Source organism: Phyllobates terribilis, unplaced genomic scaffold (genome assembly GCF_046119375.1).
Source record: "Phyllobates terribilis strain yellow unplaced genomic scaffold, ASM4611937v1 Scaffold_7__3_contigs__length_470593459, whole genome shotgun sequence".
Classification (NCBI taxonomy): domain Eukaryota; kingdom Metazoa; phylum Chordata; class Amphibia; order Anura; family Dendrobatidae; genus Phyllobates; species Phyllobates terribilis.
Genome location: NW_027362767.1, coordinates 201,413,274 through 201,432,910, shown reverse-complemented (window position 1 = coordinate 201,432,910; position 19,637 = coordinate 201,413,274). Strand labels below are relative to the sequence as shown.

At 48.1% G+C, this 19,637-nt stretch overlaps 3 protein-coding genes across 3 annotated transcripts in view; 1 reads left to right on the top strand and 2 right to left on the bottom strand.

Annotated features, from left to right (window-relative positions):
* The window catches only part of AIFM1 (apoptosis inducing factor mitochondria associated 1), a 37,527-nt gene extending 36,667 nt beyond the window's left edge, over positions 1 to 860 (bottom strand). Inside the window, exon 1 of the mRNA XM_073639662.1 lies at positions 723 to 860. Coding sequence (XP_073495763.1) covers positions 723 to 810 — 88 coding nt within the window. The 5' untranslated portion in view covers positions 811 to 860. The remainder of the gene's footprint in view (positions 1 to 722) is intronic.
* On the top strand, positions 855 to 5,769 carry MARS2 (methionyl-tRNA synthetase 2, mitochondrial). The gene is made up of 3 exons (XM_073639663.1): positions 855 to 1,312; positions 2,697 to 3,031; positions 4,093 to 5,769. Exons 1-3 carry the CDS (start codon positions 1,066 to 1,068, stop codon positions 5,206 to 5,208), a joined length of 1,698 nt encoding a protein of 565 aa, XP_073495764.1. The 5' UTR covers positions 855 to 1,065; the 3' UTR covers positions 5,209 to 5,769.
* A 1,006-nt stretch (positions 5,770 to 6,775) lies between these two features.
* Positions 6,776 to 19,637, bottom strand: part of RBMX2 (RNA binding motif protein X-linked 2) — a 28,316-nt gene continuing 15,454 nt past the window's right edge. The window contains exons 4-6 of the mRNA XM_073639665.1: positions 17,396 to 17,525; positions 16,204 to 16,375; positions 6,776 to 7,228 (exon numbers count right to left, since the gene is read on the bottom strand). Of these exons, the coding sequence (XP_073495766.1) occupies positions 6,903 to 7,228; positions 16,204 to 16,375; positions 17,396 to 17,525 (628 nt within the window). The 3' untranslated portion in view covers positions 6,776 to 6,902. The remainder of the gene's footprint in view (positions 7,229 to 16,203; positions 16,376 to 17,395; positions 17,526 to 19,637) is intronic.

Sequence of the window (19,637 nt, the reverse complement as noted above, 5' to 3'; positions counted from 1 at the left end):
CCTATACAGGATGAAGACACTTTGAGGGGTATTTTTTCTACTTGAATACAAATATTTTTGTCTGAAAATCATTTCTTTAACAGAATTTTGTTAAATATATGTGACTATTAGTCCTCTACAGCCCCCCTGCGTATGCCGCTCTCCAATCATTTTCTTGGGGAGCAGCGGATATAGCGGAGCGCTGCACTCGGTTGGTCATCAGCGCTCATAACCATGAATGTAGCAGCAGAGCGCATGGTCATCCTCCGCTCCTCTCACATGGCGGCCGGTGGTGGGGTCCCAGCGGTCAGACCCCTCTTCAGAAAATTATCCCCTTTCGCATAGATCGTGAACAACGTCCAAACGTGAGAATACTCCTTTAAGAATTAAAATAATGTATATATTTGGCTGCATTGGGATCTATTTTCTATATCTGCTGTGCAGGTGTTAATAAATTCCCCCACGTCCGGCGGCAGTGCGCTGTCCTGTAGGGTCACCGGCCGCACGCAGCGCCCTATAATCAGTAACGCTCTGGGGACTTCCCCTTTAAGCCCCAGTCTCAGTGACACTTCTGTGGCGATGCCCCATGGCTGCCCCCTGCCTGCTGCCCCCTGCACTGCACCTTCCCATCCACCTCCCACTGTCTGCAGCTGGCAGCACACATGAAGGGCACACACAGGCAGAGCCCGCACACAGACACCGCCATGGCTATGGCTATGGGGCGGCGCCTCCTCTGCACTCACTGCCGGTGGCCGGTGACTTCTGCCGGCTCTGCAGCCCGGCGGCTCTGCCCGCTCTCAGCCCTAGGACACCCGCTCTGGACAGCGCCATGACAGAAGAACCTTAGTTGTGACGTCACCGCCCGGCTATGTGTTCCGGCAGGAGGGGGCGGGGCCAGGAAGGCGCCGGCGGCCATGTTTAGTGAGGGCAAACAGTTTTCTGAAACAGCTCCATAGATTCGGTTTTCACAGTGCGGTGGTCGCAGGCAACATGCGACTTTCCCTCCCCATGAGTGGCATGTAATAACGTAGTAGCAGTGACCGGGATTCTTCCCTCAGGGCGCGGGGGCTCCTGGAAGGTCGAGTGATGGCAGCCTGGCCCTGCCTGCGGCGCTGTACAATGTGGCGGCAGCTGTGCAGGACGGTGCAGCGCGGCTCAGGGCTGCACATGGTCAGGGCCGGCTATGGAGGAGACAGCGGCCCTGCGCTCCTCACCACCCCCATATTCTACGTGAACGCGGCCCCGCACCTCGGACACGTGTACTCGGCGCTGCTGGCTGACGTGCAGCAGCGGTACTCGGCTCTGTGCGGCCGGGACTCGCGGCTCAGCACCGGTAAGCGGACAGGTCGCTCATAGCAAGCATAATGGCCGGGGGCCTCCCCTCCATAGACCCTAATAACCCAGGGAGACCCCCCCAGGGGCGGCTGCTGCAGCACAGCTTCAGGGTCTGTGGCACAATCATGGAATGAGTAAAGTTCAAAGCCCTTGTGTAAAAAAAAAAAAAAAAAGAAAATCTTACCTTCCCAGGATGTCCGCAGGTCTGGACCTTCTGCTGTGCACTGATGAGGAGTAAACTCCCCAAAACACCAGTCTGCTAATGGAGTTTTTGATTTGACTTCTTATAGGTTTCGGCCGTCCTTCGTGTACAAGTTTGCAGTCGCTCTGTGCATCGCTGTGACCACAAGTGTGTTATTTTCATACTTGCGGCCACATTCAGACTAGACGTGTCCGGCCTCACTAAACACACTTGTATTGTGCGAGGCCGCACACGTCTAGTCGACACATGTATGCAAATCGCATACTTGCCTGTCATGCGCCCGCTGCTCCCAGCACCTGAGAATCCTCACAGCACACAGTTTGTGCGCTGTGAGGATTTACAAGTCTGCAGTTACTTTAAGGCCAGACAAGCCCCTTCAAGTCATGCGGCTCGATAAAGGGGTGGTCCGAAACCAAAGTTGAATTTCACACTGTCTAATAATCCAATCACTTTTCTAATATACTTCAGTTAAAAATTCCCTCTCTGCTCTAACTTCCTGTTTTTTTTTTTTTAGTATTTCAGCATGCACTGCGGATTCTCAAATAGGACGTCATCAGGGGGCCGCAGATGCAGTCACTGCTCCCGCTACTGGCCCCTCCTTTTATGTAGAGATATCGATGACGTCTATTTCAGGGTCTGGTCTGTGTTCTCTCCGCTCGCCACATTTTCTCTTTGTCAGTTTGCACTGACAGTGCTCTCTCTTGATGGCTCATCTGGTCTCTTTTAGACCCGGCGATAGAGCGCACTGTCAGTGTGGATTCAGATGAATATACAGCAGGGAGAGCGCACTGAGCGTGTGTTAGAATTGACAACAGGCGCATACTCAGTAGAGCACGGATGTCGCTGATGACGCTTCATTTCAGGCCCCGTCAGTGACCACAGTCCTGGTCCCTTGATAACATCCCATTTGAGAATCCCCAGTGCATGCTGGGATACTCCAACAAAACATTAGGAAGTTAGAGTAGAGCGGGACCGGTAGGGAATTTTTAATTGAAGTTTATTAGAAAAGTGATCGAATTATTAAACACATACACATTTAGTATGAAATTTTACATTTCTGACCCTTTAAAGGGTCGATATTGACTTTTAAGATTGCTACATCCAATAGCTGGCGCTAGAGGTGCTGCATATGAGGCCTCTGGGGGGGCGACACTTGTCTATTATGTGTGTGTTGTTACAGGCACTGATGAACATGGCATCAAGGTGCAGCAAGCCGCCGCGGCTCTGGGTTCGGACCCGTCCAGCTTCTGTGCCGCCGTGTCCCAGCAGTTCCGTGCAATGTTTGACACGATGGCCGTCTCTTACATGGACTTTGTGCGCACAACAGAATGTCGTCACGCACAAGCAGTGTGTCACTTCTGGAAGAGGCTAGAAGACAGAGGATATATCTATAAGGGGACGTACCACGGGTGGTACTGCACCTCTGATGAGACTTTCCTAAGTGAGGACCAAACTGTGGAGAGCAGAGATGGAGAAGGCAACATCTGCAGAGTGTCTGCCGAAAGCGGACATCAGGTACTGGAGAAAGAAAAATCCTGAGCGAAAATGTATACAAATGTCTGTACAGAGGCAGCTGTGTTATATCTCTACATGTGGCAAAATCAGCACATACGGGGTAACATTACATAGAGATTTGGGGGGTGGTCTGATTGACAGATGCAGGTCACACCTCTGAGGTTCGCCTCTCTCTCAAGACGGGCCCTATCCTACACCCCTATGAAGTAAGAGATGGCCACCACTCTCCGCTCACTTTTTTGACCCTTTCAGATGTAGCCAAGCAGAGGAAAATTGCAGTGCCAGGACTTATCATACTTTGGAGAAAAAGGCTGCTTAGTACAGAGCTCCTTCTATAGCTAGACCCTTAAAGGGTATCTGTCAGTAAGATCAACCCCCCCCAAACCTCATATATGGAGATGCAGGTCTTTGAAATGTAAATCCATTGGCACCTTTATATCTTCTATCTGTTGTTGCAGTCCCGAGTAATAAGCATTTTAATTCATTTGCAAATGATGAATTATGTGCTCTGGGGGTGTCACAGAGCAATTAACTAGCCTCACCCCCCCCCCCCCCCCCAGGTTGTCCCCCACCCCCCTGGCCCAGTACCAGCCTCTTTAGCTTGATTGATAGCTCAATATCTGATTTCTTTGCCCGGCACCTGATATCACAGACAAGTTAAGCTAAAGAGACTGGTACTGGGCGGCGGGGGAACAGCCTGGGGAGGATGAGGCGGGTTAATTGCTCTGTAATGCCCATAGCACATAATGCCTCATTGGCATATAAATTAAAATCGTATTACTTGGGACTGCAGCAACAGATAGAAGATATAAAGGTGTTGATGGATTTACATTTCCCAGACCTGCATCCTGATATTTATGGTTTGGGGGGGATTGATCTTGCTGACATATTCCCTCTAATCGATAACGACAGGGCATTCTCTATATCTGGAGAGAGTTTCAGTATCATCATGAGTGAGGGTTCTTTACTGTAAGAGAAGTGACACTATGGGATTCTCAGTCACAAGATTCGGTGACAGCGAATGCATTGCCCAATTTTAAGCTTAATCCTTTCTCGTTTAGGTGCATTGGATGAGTGAAGAAAATTACATGTTCAGACTTTCTCACCTGCGCCCCCAACTCCTGGCCTGGCTGCAGACAGAACCCGTCCACCCGGCGCCATTCCTCCGTATTGTGCAGCAATGGCTGGAGGAAGAATTACCAGATCTGTCTGTGTCCCGCCAGCGTAGTCGTGTATCGTGGGGCGTCCCGGTCCCGTCTGACTCCTCTCATACCATCTACGTGTGGCTGGACGCCTTGATCAGCTATTTAACTGTTGCTGGATTTCCAGACCAACATCTAGCTCCCTGGGGAGCGTCAACCCATCTGCTCGGTAAAGATATTTTGCGCTTCCACGCGGTATACTGGCCGGCTTTCTTACTGGCCGCCGGCCTTCCTCCACCCAAAAAATTACTTGTCCACTCTCACTGGACGTGTAACGGGGTCAAGATGTCCAAGAGCCTTCAGAACGTTGTGGATCCCGTGGACTGCATTAGGCGGTACACCAGAGACGGGCTGCGCTACTTCTTGCTTCGCCACGGCTCTCCTGAGCGAGACTGTGACTTTACACACCATATTGTGTGCACGCTCCTAAACTCTGAGCTGGCTGACGCCCTGGGCGGACTGCTAAACCGCTGCACGGCCCACACAATAAACCCAGGACAATGCTGGCCGTATTATCAGTGCACAAGTGTACCACCGGCGGCACATCAGGATCTGCACAGACTGCTGCGGACGGTGAAAGAGCTGCCGGGCCTGGTGGACCGCTACATGAACAGGTTCCAGGCAAACAAAGCCTTAGAGGCCATCGACAGCAGCGTCCGGTGCTCAAATGCTTTCTTCCAAAGCCAGGCGCCATGGAAGTTGTGTAAGGGCGGAGAGGAGGAGAAGGCGTGGGGACTGTCCGTTCTGTACCTCACTCTGGAATCCTTAAGGCTTTACGCTACTCTTCTTCAGCCTGCAGTTCCAGATCTAGCGAAAACCATACTGGATCGGCTGGGCGTTCCCGACATCTCCAGAACTCTGAAAGGAAACCCTTTCTTTGCCGCAACTTTGGGTGACAAATGTGGATTTCAGGGTCAGACTCTGGGATCAGAATGTGGTCTCCTGTACCCGAGACTGGAGGCAGAGGAGAAATAATCTACAAAGATGTGTGACTGTAAAGAAATAAGGAGATGTAACACAAAGGCAACGCTGAGAACTTCAGAAGAAACTTCCTTACATGGGGGGAAAAAAAATGATGAGTTTGGTGATAGGTGAGAAGAGGTTACACTCCATTTATTTCAGCACTTGAAAACAATGCACATTACAGGTCATTAAGGGGTTATAATTCTGGCCTGTCAGGCTACGTTCCTACCATCAGTTTTTGATGTTGCGATTTTCTGCACCGATTAAGTAAATTAGATGACTTGTGGTTTGTTGCATTACAATAGAGTGCGTTTTTAATCGCTGCATTTTGTTTCTTTTTGATATGCTTTACATGAAGCTGCTTTGTTTTTGAGACGGTCGTGTGTGGATTTACATCTATTTTTATTGCATTTTGCAGATGCATTAGATGCAGATAATCTGCCAGTTAAAAAAAAACTCTATGGGGAAAAATCTGTACATGTTACTCAGCGCCCCCCGCAAGAGATGTGGACATGTTGTGGATTTGAGACAGGCTCCGCAGGTCCGTTTACATGGAGTAAAAAAAAAAAATAACAGTGGGCAGATTTCTGAGTGTCAAAAACTCATCGTCGGAACATAACCTTAAGCTGAAAGATTCGCTTTAAACAGTATCGATCCCCAAAAATGTAGTAATATTAAAAAAAAATAGGACTGTGTGCACTCACTTACTTTAGCGAAATACTTACAGCTTTAAAAGTCAGCGTCTATCTAAAGGCTTTGTATTCTGTACCCAGTTTTCAATGGAAGAGGGCTCCCGTCTTGGGGGTGGCACGGCTTCTCACCGATCCCGCTGCACCAGAGACTGAAGTGTCCTACTCCCGGGACACACCGCTGCTTTATTACAAGACTTCCTTGCAAAGGCAAGTGTGATGGGACTGTAATAATATACTTATCACTGTGAAGCTGCAGACAGGCAGGGAAAAGTCTTCTAATAAAGCAGCACTATGTCCCCGGGAGCAGCGTGCACTCACTGCACAACGCTGAGCAGCGAGGCCGCGCTCCTCAGAGCAGATGCGTCACTTCCGTGCTGTGGAGTGACGCAGCGCTGCTTGGTATGTCGGCGACATACTGTATTAGCATAGAATTTGCATATGCCCATTAATATAAGCCTTTTCATCACTGATTACTTATATTTAGAATTTAAGTTTTTTTGTTTTTTTTTTACTAGCAATATTAAAATAAAAAATAGCCATCTATAGACATAACTAAAGGCATTTTTTTATTATAAAGAGTTATTGTTTTGTAGAATTAAGAAAACTGTTTTAATTTTGTTTTTTAATATTCTGAAACAAAGACCAGAAAGATTTCATATAAGAAGCATCCTCTTAATTTTTATACAGTAAAAAAATAATGTTTTACCGACACTAAAGTTGCAACCATCCGCAAACCGTAGAACCACGGGTGAAAGATGCACAGATTGCTACCAGAATCAGTGCTCAAATAATGTCACCACCGCTCTGAATGATATCAGTATGGACGACTGATTTATTCAGCAGCCTGCAGTCATAAACATAAAAATGTATTTTTTTTTTTATATATATATATATATATATATATATAATTTACGGGGGAAAAATATCCTCCTTGTTCCGAAAAAGCTAAGTTTATAAAATGTTCCGGTGTTTATATCATTGGTTTAAAGTTCTAAACTTGCTGTTTTCTATCATTCACTTTCTTCTCTTGTCCTGTTCCCTCTTCTCAGGTTCTTTTGGTCTTTTTAGTCCATTATCTCTGTGTCTGTCTTCCGGTAACGTATGTCTCTCCGATCCGCTGTGATGAGCACTCTGCCACTCGTAACGCGGCTGATTAGAAATACTTTTTGAAGCGGGCTCAGTTGGGGAATCTTTCCGATTATCCCTTGAATTCGGGTGATTAGTATTGTATTTTTCATACCCTGGATCCTCATGTTCTTGTTTAATTGCCTTGGTGGCTTTTCCGCTGCTTCTTTCAGTTGAACGGTCTTTGCTCGTCTTTTTTCTCTTTTTCTTTTTCTCTGTTAAGACACAAAAAATGAAGCTATGTTTACAGTATATTATTATAGCACCATTTATTCCATGGCGCTTTACATGTGATAGGGGTATACATACAAAACAATTACAATAATCTAGAAAAAAAAGTGACGGCGACTGGTACGGAAAGAGAGGGGACCCTGCCCGCGAGGGCTCACAGTCTACAAGGGATGGGTGAGGGTAGAGCTGGTCGTGCAGCGGTATGGTGGAGCGGTGGTTACTGCAGGTTGTAGGCTTGTCGGAAGAGGTGGGTCTTCAGGTTTCTTTTGAAGGTTTCCACAGTGGGCGAGAGTCTGATGTGTTGGGGTAGAGAGTTCCAGAGTAGGGCGGAAGCACGGGAGAAATCTTGTATGTGATTGTGGGACGAGGAGATAAGAGGGGAGTAGAGAAGGAGATCTTGTGAGGATCGGAGGTTGCGTGCAGGTAAGTACCGGGAGCCTAGGTCACAGATATATGGAGGAGACAGGTTGGGGATGGCTTTGTATGTTATGGTTAGGGTTTTGAACTGGAGTCTCTGGGCAATAGGGAGCCAGTGAAGGGATTGACAGAGAGGAGAGGCCGGGGAATAGCGGGGGGACAGGTTGATTAGTCGGGCACCAGAGTTTAGGATAGATTGGAGGGGCGCGAGAGTGTTAGAGGGGAGGCCACAGAGCAGGAGGTTGCAGTAATCGAGGCGGGAGATGATGAGGGCGTGCACTAGTGTTTTTACAGATTCGTGGTTGAGGAATGTGCGGATCCGGGAGATGTTTTTAAGTTGAAGTCGGCAGGAAATGGAAAGGGCTTGAATGATGTCAAAAGCAATAAAAAAGGATTTTGGGGTATGTCAAAAGTAAAAGAAAAGTCAAAGATGCTATAGGATTTTTACAGGATGAAAATGGTGAAATGGTAAGAGGGTGTTGAGAAGGCCGAACTTTTTAATTCCTATTTTGCATCTGTTTTCTCTCAAAGAAAATGTAACATCAACTGATCTTCACTGTCCTATTAAAGGAATAGAAAAATCCAGGTTATCTGTAAACAGAGACATTGTGAGGGAATATTTAGCTAACATAAATGAGTTCAAGTCTCCAGGTCCAGATGAATTACACCCCAGAGTACTGAAGGAGATCGTAGAAGAAATTTTAGAACCACTCTCCATAATCTTTGAAAATTCTTGGAGAACAGGAGAAGTCCCAGAAGACTGGAGAAGAGCAAATGTTGTTCCTATCTTCAAAAAGGGGAAGAAGGTGGACCCAGGGAACTATAGGCCGGTGAGTCTGACTTCTATACCAGGAAAGATCTTTGAACAAATTATTAAACAACATGTATGTAAGTACCTGGATAAGAATGAAGTGATTAACCAGTCAGCATGGGTTTGTAACTAACAAGTCATGTCAGACTAACTTAATTTCCTTCTATGACAGAATCACTGACTGGGTGGATCAGGGAAAGGATGTAGATATAGTATATCTTAACTTCAGCAAAGCATTTGATAAAGTATCTCACACCATCCTTATTGAAAAAATGACCAAGTATGGAATGGACAAGGCAACTGTTAGGTGGATTCATAACTGGCTTAGTGATCGGACTCAGAGTGGTTGTAAATGGCTTCACATCCAGCTGGATGAATGTCTCAAGTGGGGTACCACAGGGCTCTGTCCTGGGACCTGTATTGTTCAACATCTTTATCAATGATTTAGATGAAGGAATTGAGGGTAAACTAATTAAATTAGCTGATGACACAAAGCTAGGAGGGATAGCTAATACTAGAGAAGAGAGAGAGAGGATTCAAAAAGACCTAAATAAACTGGAGCAGTGGGCAGCAACCAACAGAATGGTTTTTAACAGGGAAAAAAGCAAAGTCCTACATCTGGGCAATAAAAATGAAAAAAGCATATACAGAATGGGAGGAATAGAGCTAAGCAACAGTACATGTGAAAAAGACTTACCGTATTTGCCGCCGTATAAGATGACTTTTTTGCCCTGAAAAACATGCCTCCAAGTGTGTGTGGGGGGTGGGTCGTCTTATACGCCGGGTGCACTTCAGTTGAGATGCGACGGGTTGATGCCGGGGCCCTGAGCGGGCGGGGGGGCCCACTTGCGGTCGGGCACCCCGCTGGGCTATGGGCAGAGGAGAGCGGTGTCAGCGCCCGCCCTTCTCCGCCACTTGCTCAGGGCCCCGGCAGCCGGATACTTACCTCTCCCCGTGCCTCCGCAGATCCGCTGTCTTCCTGCTCTGCGCTCCCTGTGATGTCTCAGGTCAGAGGGTGCGGTGACGTCTTTCCACCGTGCCCTCCCCTGAGCCGTCACAGGCAGCGCAGAGCGGGAAGACGCTGGTGACGCTTGAGTCCAGACCAGAGCAGTGGCAGCAGGTGAGGTGAGTATTGGATTTTTTTTTTTTTTAATGTATGGAGGCATGGGGCATTATATGGGGGGTGACATCCTGCATGGGGCATTATATGGGAGGGGGTGAGTATATAACAAACTATATTTTGAGTGGAAATGTTGGGGGGGATCGTCTTATACGCCCAGTCGTCTTATACACAGGCAAATACAGTAGGTATACTAATAGATCATAGACTGAACATGAGTCAACAGTGTGATGCAGCAGCAAAAAAGGCAAATACAATTCTGGGATGTATTAACAGAAGCATACAGTCTAGATCACGTGAAGTCATTATCGGTCTTTACTCCTCTTTGGTCAGACCTCTTCTGGAATACTGCGTCCAGTTTTGGGCACCACATTTTAAAAAAGACCGACAAACTGGAGAAAGTTCAGGGAAGAGCGACCAGAATGGTGACCGGTCTGCAAACCATGTCCTATCAGGAACGGTTACAGGATTTGGGAATGTTTAGCTTGCAAAAAAGAAGACTGAGAGGAGACTTAATAGCGGTCTACAAATATCTCAAGGGCTGTCACATTGTAGAAGGATCATCTTTATTCTCATTTGCACAAGGAAAGACTAGAAGCAATGGGATGAAACTGAATGGGAGGAGACACAGATTAGATATTAGAAAAAACTTTTTGACAGTTAGGGTGATTAATGAGTGGAACAGGCTGCCACGAGAGGTGGTCAGTTCCCCTTCAATAGACGTCTTCAAACAGAGGCTGGACAGACATCTGTCTGAGATGATTTAGTGAATCCTGCTTTGAGCCGGGGGTTGGACCAGATGACCCAGGAGGTCCCCTCCAACTCTACCATTCTATGATTCTATGAATATGTGGTTTGAAGGAGAAGTTAGAGTCCAGGGTTGCCCGAGGCAGCGAGCTTGCGGGACTGGGAAGAGCGAGAGCAGCCATGGTCTTTGATGGATAGGTCAGTTGGGGGGTATGAATGAGATGGTGGAAAGATGATGAATTCAGTTTTGTCCATGTTAAGTTTTACAAATCTAGCAGAGAAGGATGAGATAGCGGACTGACATTGTGGGATTTTGGTTAGTAAGGAGGAGATATCGGGTCCAGAGAGGTAGATCTGTGTGTCATCAGCATAGAGGTGATAATGAAAGCTATGAGACTCTATGAGCTGTCCCAAGCCTAAGGTGTAGATGGAGAAGAGCAGAGGTCCGAGAACTGAATCCTGGGGGACACCGACAGATAGGGGGTGAGATGGGGAGGTGGTCTGTGAGTGAGAGACACTGAATGTCCTGTCTGTTAGGTATGAAGAGATCCAAGATAGGGCCAAGTCTGTGATGATGAGAGAGTCTGTAGTAAGAGGGAATGGTACACTGTGTCAAAGGCAGAGGACAGGTCTAGGAGGAGAAGGACAGAATAGTGTCGCTTGGATTTGGTGGTTAGTATGTCATTGATAACTTTAGTCAGGGCAGTTTCAGTGGAGTGATGCGGTCGGAAGCCAGATTGTAAGTGGTCAAAGAGGGAGCAGGAGGAGAGGTGGGAGGACAGCTCAGAGTGGACATGTTGTTCCAGTAGTTTTGAGGCATAAGGGAGAAGTGATATGGGGCGATAGCTAGACAGAGAGGATGGGTCAAGGGAGGACTTTTTGAGGATGGGTGTGATTGAGGCATGTTTGAAGCATGAGGGGAAGACACCAGTTGTTAGTGACAGGCTGAAGAGGAGGGTTAGGGTTGAGATGAAGACTGTGGTAAGGTTAGGGATGAGGTGGGACAGGATTGGGTCAAGTTCACAGGAGGTGAGGTGTGATTTGGAGAGTAAAGAGGAAAGTTGATCTTCCGTAATGGTGGAGAAGCTGGTTTTGGAGGAGGGTTGAGTAGGTGTGGGGAGGGGCTGTGGGGACTTTAGGCAAAAGCTTTGTCTGATGGTGTCAATCTTCTGCTTGAAGAATGAGGCAAAGTCTTCAGCTGAAATAAGAGGAGAGGGAGGAGGTGCTGGGAGACGGAGGAGAGAATTGAAGGTGTTGAATAGTTGTTTAGGGTTGTGAGACAAGGAGGATATGAGAGATGAGAAGTGTTTGTTTTGCTGCAGTGAATGTGGACTTGAAAGTAGTGAGGGACTGTTTGAATGCAATGAAGTGCTCATTGGAGTGGGACCTTTTCCATCCACGCTCAGCAACCCTGGAGGCCCAGCGCAGTTCTTTAGTTAGGCTGGTGTGCCAGGGTTGTCTGTTGATTGTGCGAGCTTTGGTATGTGTGAGGGGGGCGACTGAATTGAGAGCTGCAGCTGTTGTGGTGTTACACAAAGCAGCAGCAGCATCATCATGTAAGGACCTAATGTCTGTAAGAGGGAGAAGGGATTCAGAGAGTGAGTGTAGGTCAAGGTGTTTGAGATTTCTGCAAGGGTATGCAAGTTTGTGGAGTGGGGATTGTGGATCTGGAGAGGGGAGAGAATGTGAGTAAGTTGTGGTCAGAAAGAGGGAGAGGAGAGTTAGAGAAGTTGGATAGGGAACAGAGGCGGGTGAAAATGAGGTCCAGTGTGTGGTCGTCTTTGTGGGTGGCTGCGGAAGACCACTAAGTAAGGCTGAAGGAGGAAGTGAGGGATAGAAGCTTAGAGACAAATGAGTGGAAAGTGTCAAAGGGGATGTTGAAGTCGCCCATGAGGATAGTGGGGATGTGAGTGGAAAGGAAATAAAGCAGCCAGATGGTGAATTGGTCAGAGAAGGTGGTGGTTGATCCTGGGGCTAAATGTTAACACTTTTTGGGCCTGAATCAAAGTTTTCGACAGAATTCATTAAAAAAAAGCTGCATGTTAGTCCAGCACTCCTGTCATTCAGGCTGGCACCGAACGCTATGAACTGGGCCCTTAATTTACTGTCACTAATAAGCCACATACAGATAAGTACTCCTATAGATTTTAGGCCAAGAATCAGCACTTTTAAAGGAGTTTGGGGGCTCCCAGTGGGCAGAGGTGTACCACCTATCCTGTGAACAGCTGATAAATGTCATTTATGGGAAACCCCTGTAAGCCTGCCTTTGCACACGTGTTTTTTTTCCCCTCAAAAGTTTGCAGCTTTTTTTATTTTTAAATTGTTGGAATTTACCTTCCGCTACTTAATGTATTTCGTCAGCCTTTTGTGTATTTCATAATTGGCTAAAAATGACAAAAACTTGTGAGCTAACATGACTATTTTTTTTTTTAACCCCTTTCCGACCTGGTCAGTAATAGTACGCACCAGGTCTGAAAGGACGGTTCAGCGGGGGCTCCGGCGGTGAGCCCACACTGAACCAGGCACATGTCAGCTGTAAGAATCAGCTGACATGTGCCCACAACAGCCGCGGGTGGACTCGCAATCCACCCGTGACTGTTAACTAGTTAAATGCCGCTGTCAATCTGACAGCGGCATTTAACTCGCGCTTCCGGGAAGCGCGTCCTAGGCCCCGCCCGTCGGTGACCCCGTCACGTGATGGCTCGGCATGACAACCCAGGGTCTGCAGCAGACCCCTGTGGTTGTCATGTCTCAATTGCTATGAGCGCCACCCAGCGCTCATCGCCTGTATGCAGTAGAAGCAATCAGACAACTGCTGCTTCTAGTCTCCTATGGAGGCTATTGGAGCATGCAGTAAGTGAAAAAAAAAAAAAGTGTTTTTAAAAATATAAAAAAAAAATAAAAAGTTTAAATCCCCCCCTTTTGCCCCATTCAATAATAGAATAATTTAAAAAAAAAACGCATACACATATTTGGTACCGCCGCGCTCAGAATCGCCCGATCTATCAATATAAAAGAAGAATTAATCCGATCGGAAAACGGCGTAACGAGAAAAAAAATCTAAACGCCAGAATTATGTTTTTTTGGTCGCCGCAACATTGCAATAAAATGCAATAACGGGTGATCAAAACATCGGATCTACCCCAAAATAGTATCAATAAAAAAGTCAGCCCGACGCGCAAAAAATAAGCCCTCACCTGGCCCCAGATCCTAAGAAATGGAGACGCTACGGGTCTCAGAAAATGGCGCCTTTTTTATTTTTATTTTTTTTTATCAAACTTTGGATTTTTTTTTCACCACTTAAATAAAAAAAGAACCTATACATGTTTGGCATCTATGAACTCGGAATGACCTGGAGAATAATAGTGGCAGGTCAGTTTTAGCAATCAGTGAACGTGCTAAAAAAAGGACCCAAAAAAACAACTGTGGAATTGCATTTTTTTTTCACAATTTCACTGCACTTGGAATTTTTTACCCGTTTTCCAGCACACGATATGGTAAAACCAGTGATGGTGTTTAAAAGTACAACTCGTCCCGCAAAAAATAAGCCCTCACATGGCCATATTGAACGAAAAATAAAAATGCTATGGCTCTGGGAAGAAGGGGAGGAAAAAATGAAAACGCAAAAATAGAAAAGCCCAAGGTCGTTAAGGGGTTAAGGCAAGTAATTCTATAGACCTCTTTAGAAGTACCATGATCAGCGTGATGTTCCAAAACACATAAGAAAAAAAAATTATAGCAGAAATAGTGTCTTTAAATGCTGCACGATGACTGCCAGGAAGGCCACGTCTGATGTTCAGTACTTGTTCCACCAAATACTGATGTAAAATACTGAACGTGTGAACGTGGCCTTCCTGTCACTTTCTGCTATAACGCTTTGACTACACGATTGTCTTCGTACATCGTTAAAACCATTGTTCTAATTTTTATTTCTTAAATTGATAGTGAACTTGAACATAAGAAACTTAGTAATATATCTTTTTAGAGAAATCTGCTTTCTCCTGCACTGATCTTTCATTCTCAAAAGTCTCAATTCACAGGTAATATGTCTGTAGTGAACATAGATTTTCCCATTACTTAGATAGGAGAGGACATTTGATGCTCGTTACATGAAGAACTAACTGTCGATTTCAGGAGAACTTGCTGCAGAATGTCTGTGTCTGCCTCTAGCTCCTCCCACCTCAGGAGAACTTGTAGGAGAATGTCTGTCTGCCTCTAGCTCCTCCCACCTCAGGAGAACTTGTAGGAGAATGTCTGTCTGCCTCTAGCTCCTCCCACCTCAGGAGAACTTGTAGGAGAATGTCTGTCTGCCTCTAGCTCCTCCCATCTAAGGAGAACTTGCTGCAGAATGTCTGTGTCTGCCTCTAGCTCCTCCCACCTCAGGAGAACTTGCAGCAGAATGTCTGTGTCTGCCTCTAGCTCCTCCCACCTCAGGAGAACTTGCAGCAGAATGTCTGTGTCTGCCTCTAGCTCCTCCCACCTCAGGAGAACTTGCAGCAGAATGTCTGTCTGCCTCTAGCTCCTCCCACCTCAGGAGAACTTGTAGGAGAATGTCTGTCTGCCTCTAGCTCCTCCCACCTCAGGAGAACTTGTAGGAGAATGTCTGTCTGCCTCTAGCTCCTCCCACCTCAGGAGAACTTGTAGGAGAATGTCTGTCTGCCTCTAGCTCCTCCCACCTCAGGAGAACTTGTAGGAGAATGTCTGTCTGCCTCTAGCTCCTCCCATCTCAGGAGAACTTGCTGCAGAATGTCTGTGTCTGCCTCTAGCTCCTCCCACCTCAGGAGAACTTGTAGGAGAATGTCTGTCTGCCTCTAGCTCCTCCCATCTAAGGAGAACTTGCTGCAGAATGTCTGTCTGCCTCTAGCTCCTCCCACCTCAGGAGAACTTGCAGCAGAATGTCTGTCTGCCTCTAGCTCCTCCCACCTCAGGAGAACTTGCAGCAGAATGTCTGTGTCTGCCTCTAGCTCCTCCCACCTCAGGAGAACTTGCAGCAGAATGTCTGTGTCTGCCTCTAGCTCCTCCCACCTCAGGAGAACTTGCTGCAGAATGTCTGTGTCTGCCTCTAGCTCCTCCCACCTCAGGAGAACTTGCAGCAGAATGTCTGTGTCAGCCTCTAGCTCCTCCCACCTCAGGAGAACTTGCTGCAGAATGTCTGCCTCTAGCTCCTCCCACCTCATGAGAACTTGCAGCAGAATGTCTGTCTGCCCCTAGCTCCTCCCACCTCAGGAGAACTTGCAGCAGAATGTCTGTGTCTGCCTCTAGCTCCTTCCACCTCAGGAGAACTTGCAGCAGAATGTGTCTGCCTCTAGCTTCTCCCACCTCAGGAGAACTTGCTGCAGAATGTCTGTGTCTACCCCTAGCTCCTCCCACCTCAGGAGAACTTGTAGCAGAATGTCTGTGTCTGCCTCTAGCTCCTCCCACCTCATGAGAACTTGCAGCAGAATGTCTGTCTACCTCTAGCTCCTCCCACCTCATGAGAACTTGCAGCAGAATGTCTGTCTGCCCCTAGCTCCTCCCACCTCAGGAGAACTTGCAGCAGAATGTCTGTGTCTACCTCTAGCTCCTCCCACCTCCATAGAATTGTAGAAGCACCAACTGTCATCTCTTATCTCAGTGATGGGAGAGTCTGCATGTACTGAATCCAGTTCTTACCCCTGAATTGAGACTGAGTTGAGAAGGAAGAAGAAGCAGATTTCTCTGATAAGATATATTACAACGTTTGTTATTTTCATATGTATTATTAAATAATGAAAAATAATTAAAATAGCAATTACTTTCAATATAATCCTGCTTCTACCATAACTATCTAGTTGGGATAGACCTTTGTCATCAAAGCTCCCCGACAATCAAAGGAACAGAGATACCTTTCTTCGGCCTCTGCAGTTCTTCTGTCTCTTCCTCTGATGCAGATGGGGAAGGAGTCCTGGCACCACAGCCGCTTTCCCTCAATTGTTGTGTCACTTCATCAATATCTTCACCGTCTTTAGGTGGCCGATAATTGGAGACATGATCCACACGGATTGTTCGCCCTCTCAGCTATCAGAAAAGAAAAAATTCTATATATATTATACATACATACATGGTATAAAATACTGACACTCCTTTTTAAACATTGAATTCAGGTTTTTCAATGCTGTTGCCACCGGTGTGTGAGATCCAGCCCCAGCGATACAGTCTGCCTTTACTAAGGTGTTACAGAATGGAGAATAAGAGGTGACTGGTACCTGTGTAGTTCAGGGACAGGAGCCACTGGTGTAACAAGTCAGTTCATTACATTTCTTCCCTCATTAGTGATTAGAAATGTCAGCAAGTCATCAACACAGTGGAGAGCAAAGTTACATAGTGGAGTCGCTGAGGAGCGAGGGCTGCACCTGGCTAACTCCATAACTGCAAAGTCCAAACCTCTTGTGGTATTGACATCAGCACCACTACTGTGAATCTCATGACATGGGTTTCCTTGGCCGAGCAGCTGCATGCAGCCGTACATCACCAAGCACAATGCCGAGCTTCGGATGCCGTAGTGTAAAGCCGCCACCACTGGACTCTGGAGGAGACCTGTTCTGTGGAGTCATGCTCCTCTGTCACCTGATGGACGACTCTAGGTTTGGCGATTCCAGGAGAACGTTACCCTCCTGACTGCATTGTGCTGCTGTACAGTTTGGTAGCGGAGGGATAATACTATGAACTAGTGAAGGGAAATCTTAATGCTTCCGCGTACCAATACACTTAAGTTACAAGCACACAATTGTCTTTACAGGAAAAGGTTGGGGAAGGCCCTTTTCTGTTCCCCACTGCAGAAAGCAAGGTCCATAAAGCCTTGGTTGGGAGTTTGGTGTGGAAGAACTTGACTCCATCTAACTCCTCTGGGATGAGCTAGACCACAGATTGCGAGCCCGGCCTCCTCTCACATCAGCGTCTGACCAAATGGGAAAAAACTCCCAGAAGAGTGGAAGCCGCTGTAGCTGTAAAAGGGAGACCAAGTCCATATCGATGCCTATTAGAATAGGATGCCATGGAAGCAAATGCAGCGTGTCAGTGTCCCTATATCCCACTCACCTTGATGCCATTAAAGTTATCCACAGCCAGCACTGTACTCCTCTGGTCTTCATAGCACAGAAAGCAGAACCCACGGGAGCGGCCGGTCACTTTATCACGGACGAGGTTAATATTGACTATTTCCCCATACCTAGATACAGAGTGAGCGTTAGGAAACTTTCACAACCACTGAACAGAGACGACATGAAAATCAACTGTTCTATGAAACTAAAGGTGAAAATACTAACACCTTCCTGCAATAGAGCGTACATGGACGTCCCGGTGGGATGTAACTGACTGTGTCAGGGCGTACATGGGACGTCCCGGTGGGATGTAACTGACTGTGTCAGGGCGTACATGGGACGTCCCGGTGGGATGTAACTGACTGTGTCAGGGCGTACATGGGACGTCCCGGTGGGATGTAACTGACTGTGTCAGGGCGTACATGGGACGTCCCGGTGGGATGTAACTGACTGTGTCAGGGCGTACATGGGACGTCCCGGTGGGATGTAACTGACTGTGTCAGGGCGTACATGGGACGTCCCGGTGGGATGTAACTGACTGTGTCAGGGCGTACATGGGACGTCCCGGTGGGATGTAACTGACTGTGTCAGGGCGTACATGGGACGTCCCGGTGGGATGTAACTGACTGTGTCAGGGCGTACATGGGACGTCCCGGTGGGATGTAACTGACTGTGTCAGGGCGTACATGGGACGTCCCGGTGGGATGTAACTGACTGTGTCAGGGCGTACATGGGACGTCCCGGTGGGATGTAACTGACTGTGTCAGGGCGTACATGGGACGTCCCGGTGGGATGTAACTGACTGTGTCAGGGCGTACATGGGACGTCCCGGTGGGATGTAACTGACTGTGTCAGGGCGTACATGGGACGTCCCGGTGGGATGTAACTGACTGTGTCAGGGCGTACATGGGACGTCCCGGTGGGATGTAACTGACTGTGTCAGGGCGTACATGGGACGTCCCGGTGGGATGTAACTGACTGTGTCAGGGCGTACATGGGACGTCCCGGTGGGATGTAACTGACTGTGTCAGGGCGTACATGGGACGTCCCGGTGGGATGTAACTGACTGTGTCAGGGCGTACATGGGACGTCCCGGTGGGATGTAACTGACTGTGTCAGGGCGTACATGGGACGTCCCGGTGGGATGTAACTGACTGTGTCAGGGCGTACATGGGACGTCCCGGTGGGATGTAACTGACTGTGTCAGGGCGTACATGGGACGTCCCGGTGGGATGTAACTGACTGTGTCAGGGCGTACATGGGACGTCCCGGTGGGATGTAACTGACTGTGTCAGGGCGTACATGGGACGTCCCGGTGGGATGTAACTGACTGTGTCAGGGCGTACATGGGACGTCCCGGTGGGATGTAACTGACTGTGTCAGGGCGTACATGGGACGTCCCGGTGGGATGTAACTGACTGTGTCAGGGCGTACATGGGACGTCCCGGTGGGATGTAACTGACTGTGTCAGGGCGTACATGGGACGTCCCGGTGGGATGTAACTGACTGTGTCAGGGCGTACATGGGACGTCCCGGTGGGATGTAACTGACTGTGTCAGGGCGTACATGGGACGTCCCGGTGGGATGTAACTGACTGTGTCAGGGCGTACATGGGACGTCCCGGTGGGATGTAACTGACTGTGTCAGGGCGTACATGGGACGTCCCGGTGGGATGTAACTGACTGTGTCAGGGCGTACATGGGACGTCCCGGTGGGATGTAACTGACTGTGTCAGGGCGTACATGGGACGTCCCGGTGGGATGTAACTGACTGTGTCAGGGCGTACATGGGACGTCCCGGTGGGATGTAACTGACTGTGTCAGGGCGTACATGGGACGTCCCGGTGGGATGTAACTGACTGTGTCAGGGCGTACATGGGACGTCCCGGTGGGATGTAACTGACTGTGTCAGGGCGTACATGGGACGTCCCGGTGGGATGTAACTGACTGTGTCAGGGCGTACATGGGACGTCCCGGTGGGATGTAACTGACTGTGTCAGGGCGTACATGGGACGTCCCGGTGGGATGTAACTGACTGTGTCAGGGCGTACATGGGACGTCCCGGTGGGATGTAACTGACTGTGTCAGGGCGTACATGGGACGTCCCGGTGGGATGTAACTGACTGTGTCAGGGCGTACATGGGACGTCCCGGTGGGATGTAACTGACTGTGTCAGGGCGTACATGGGACGTCCCGGTGGGATGTAACTGACTGTGTCAGGGCGTACATGGGACGTCCCGG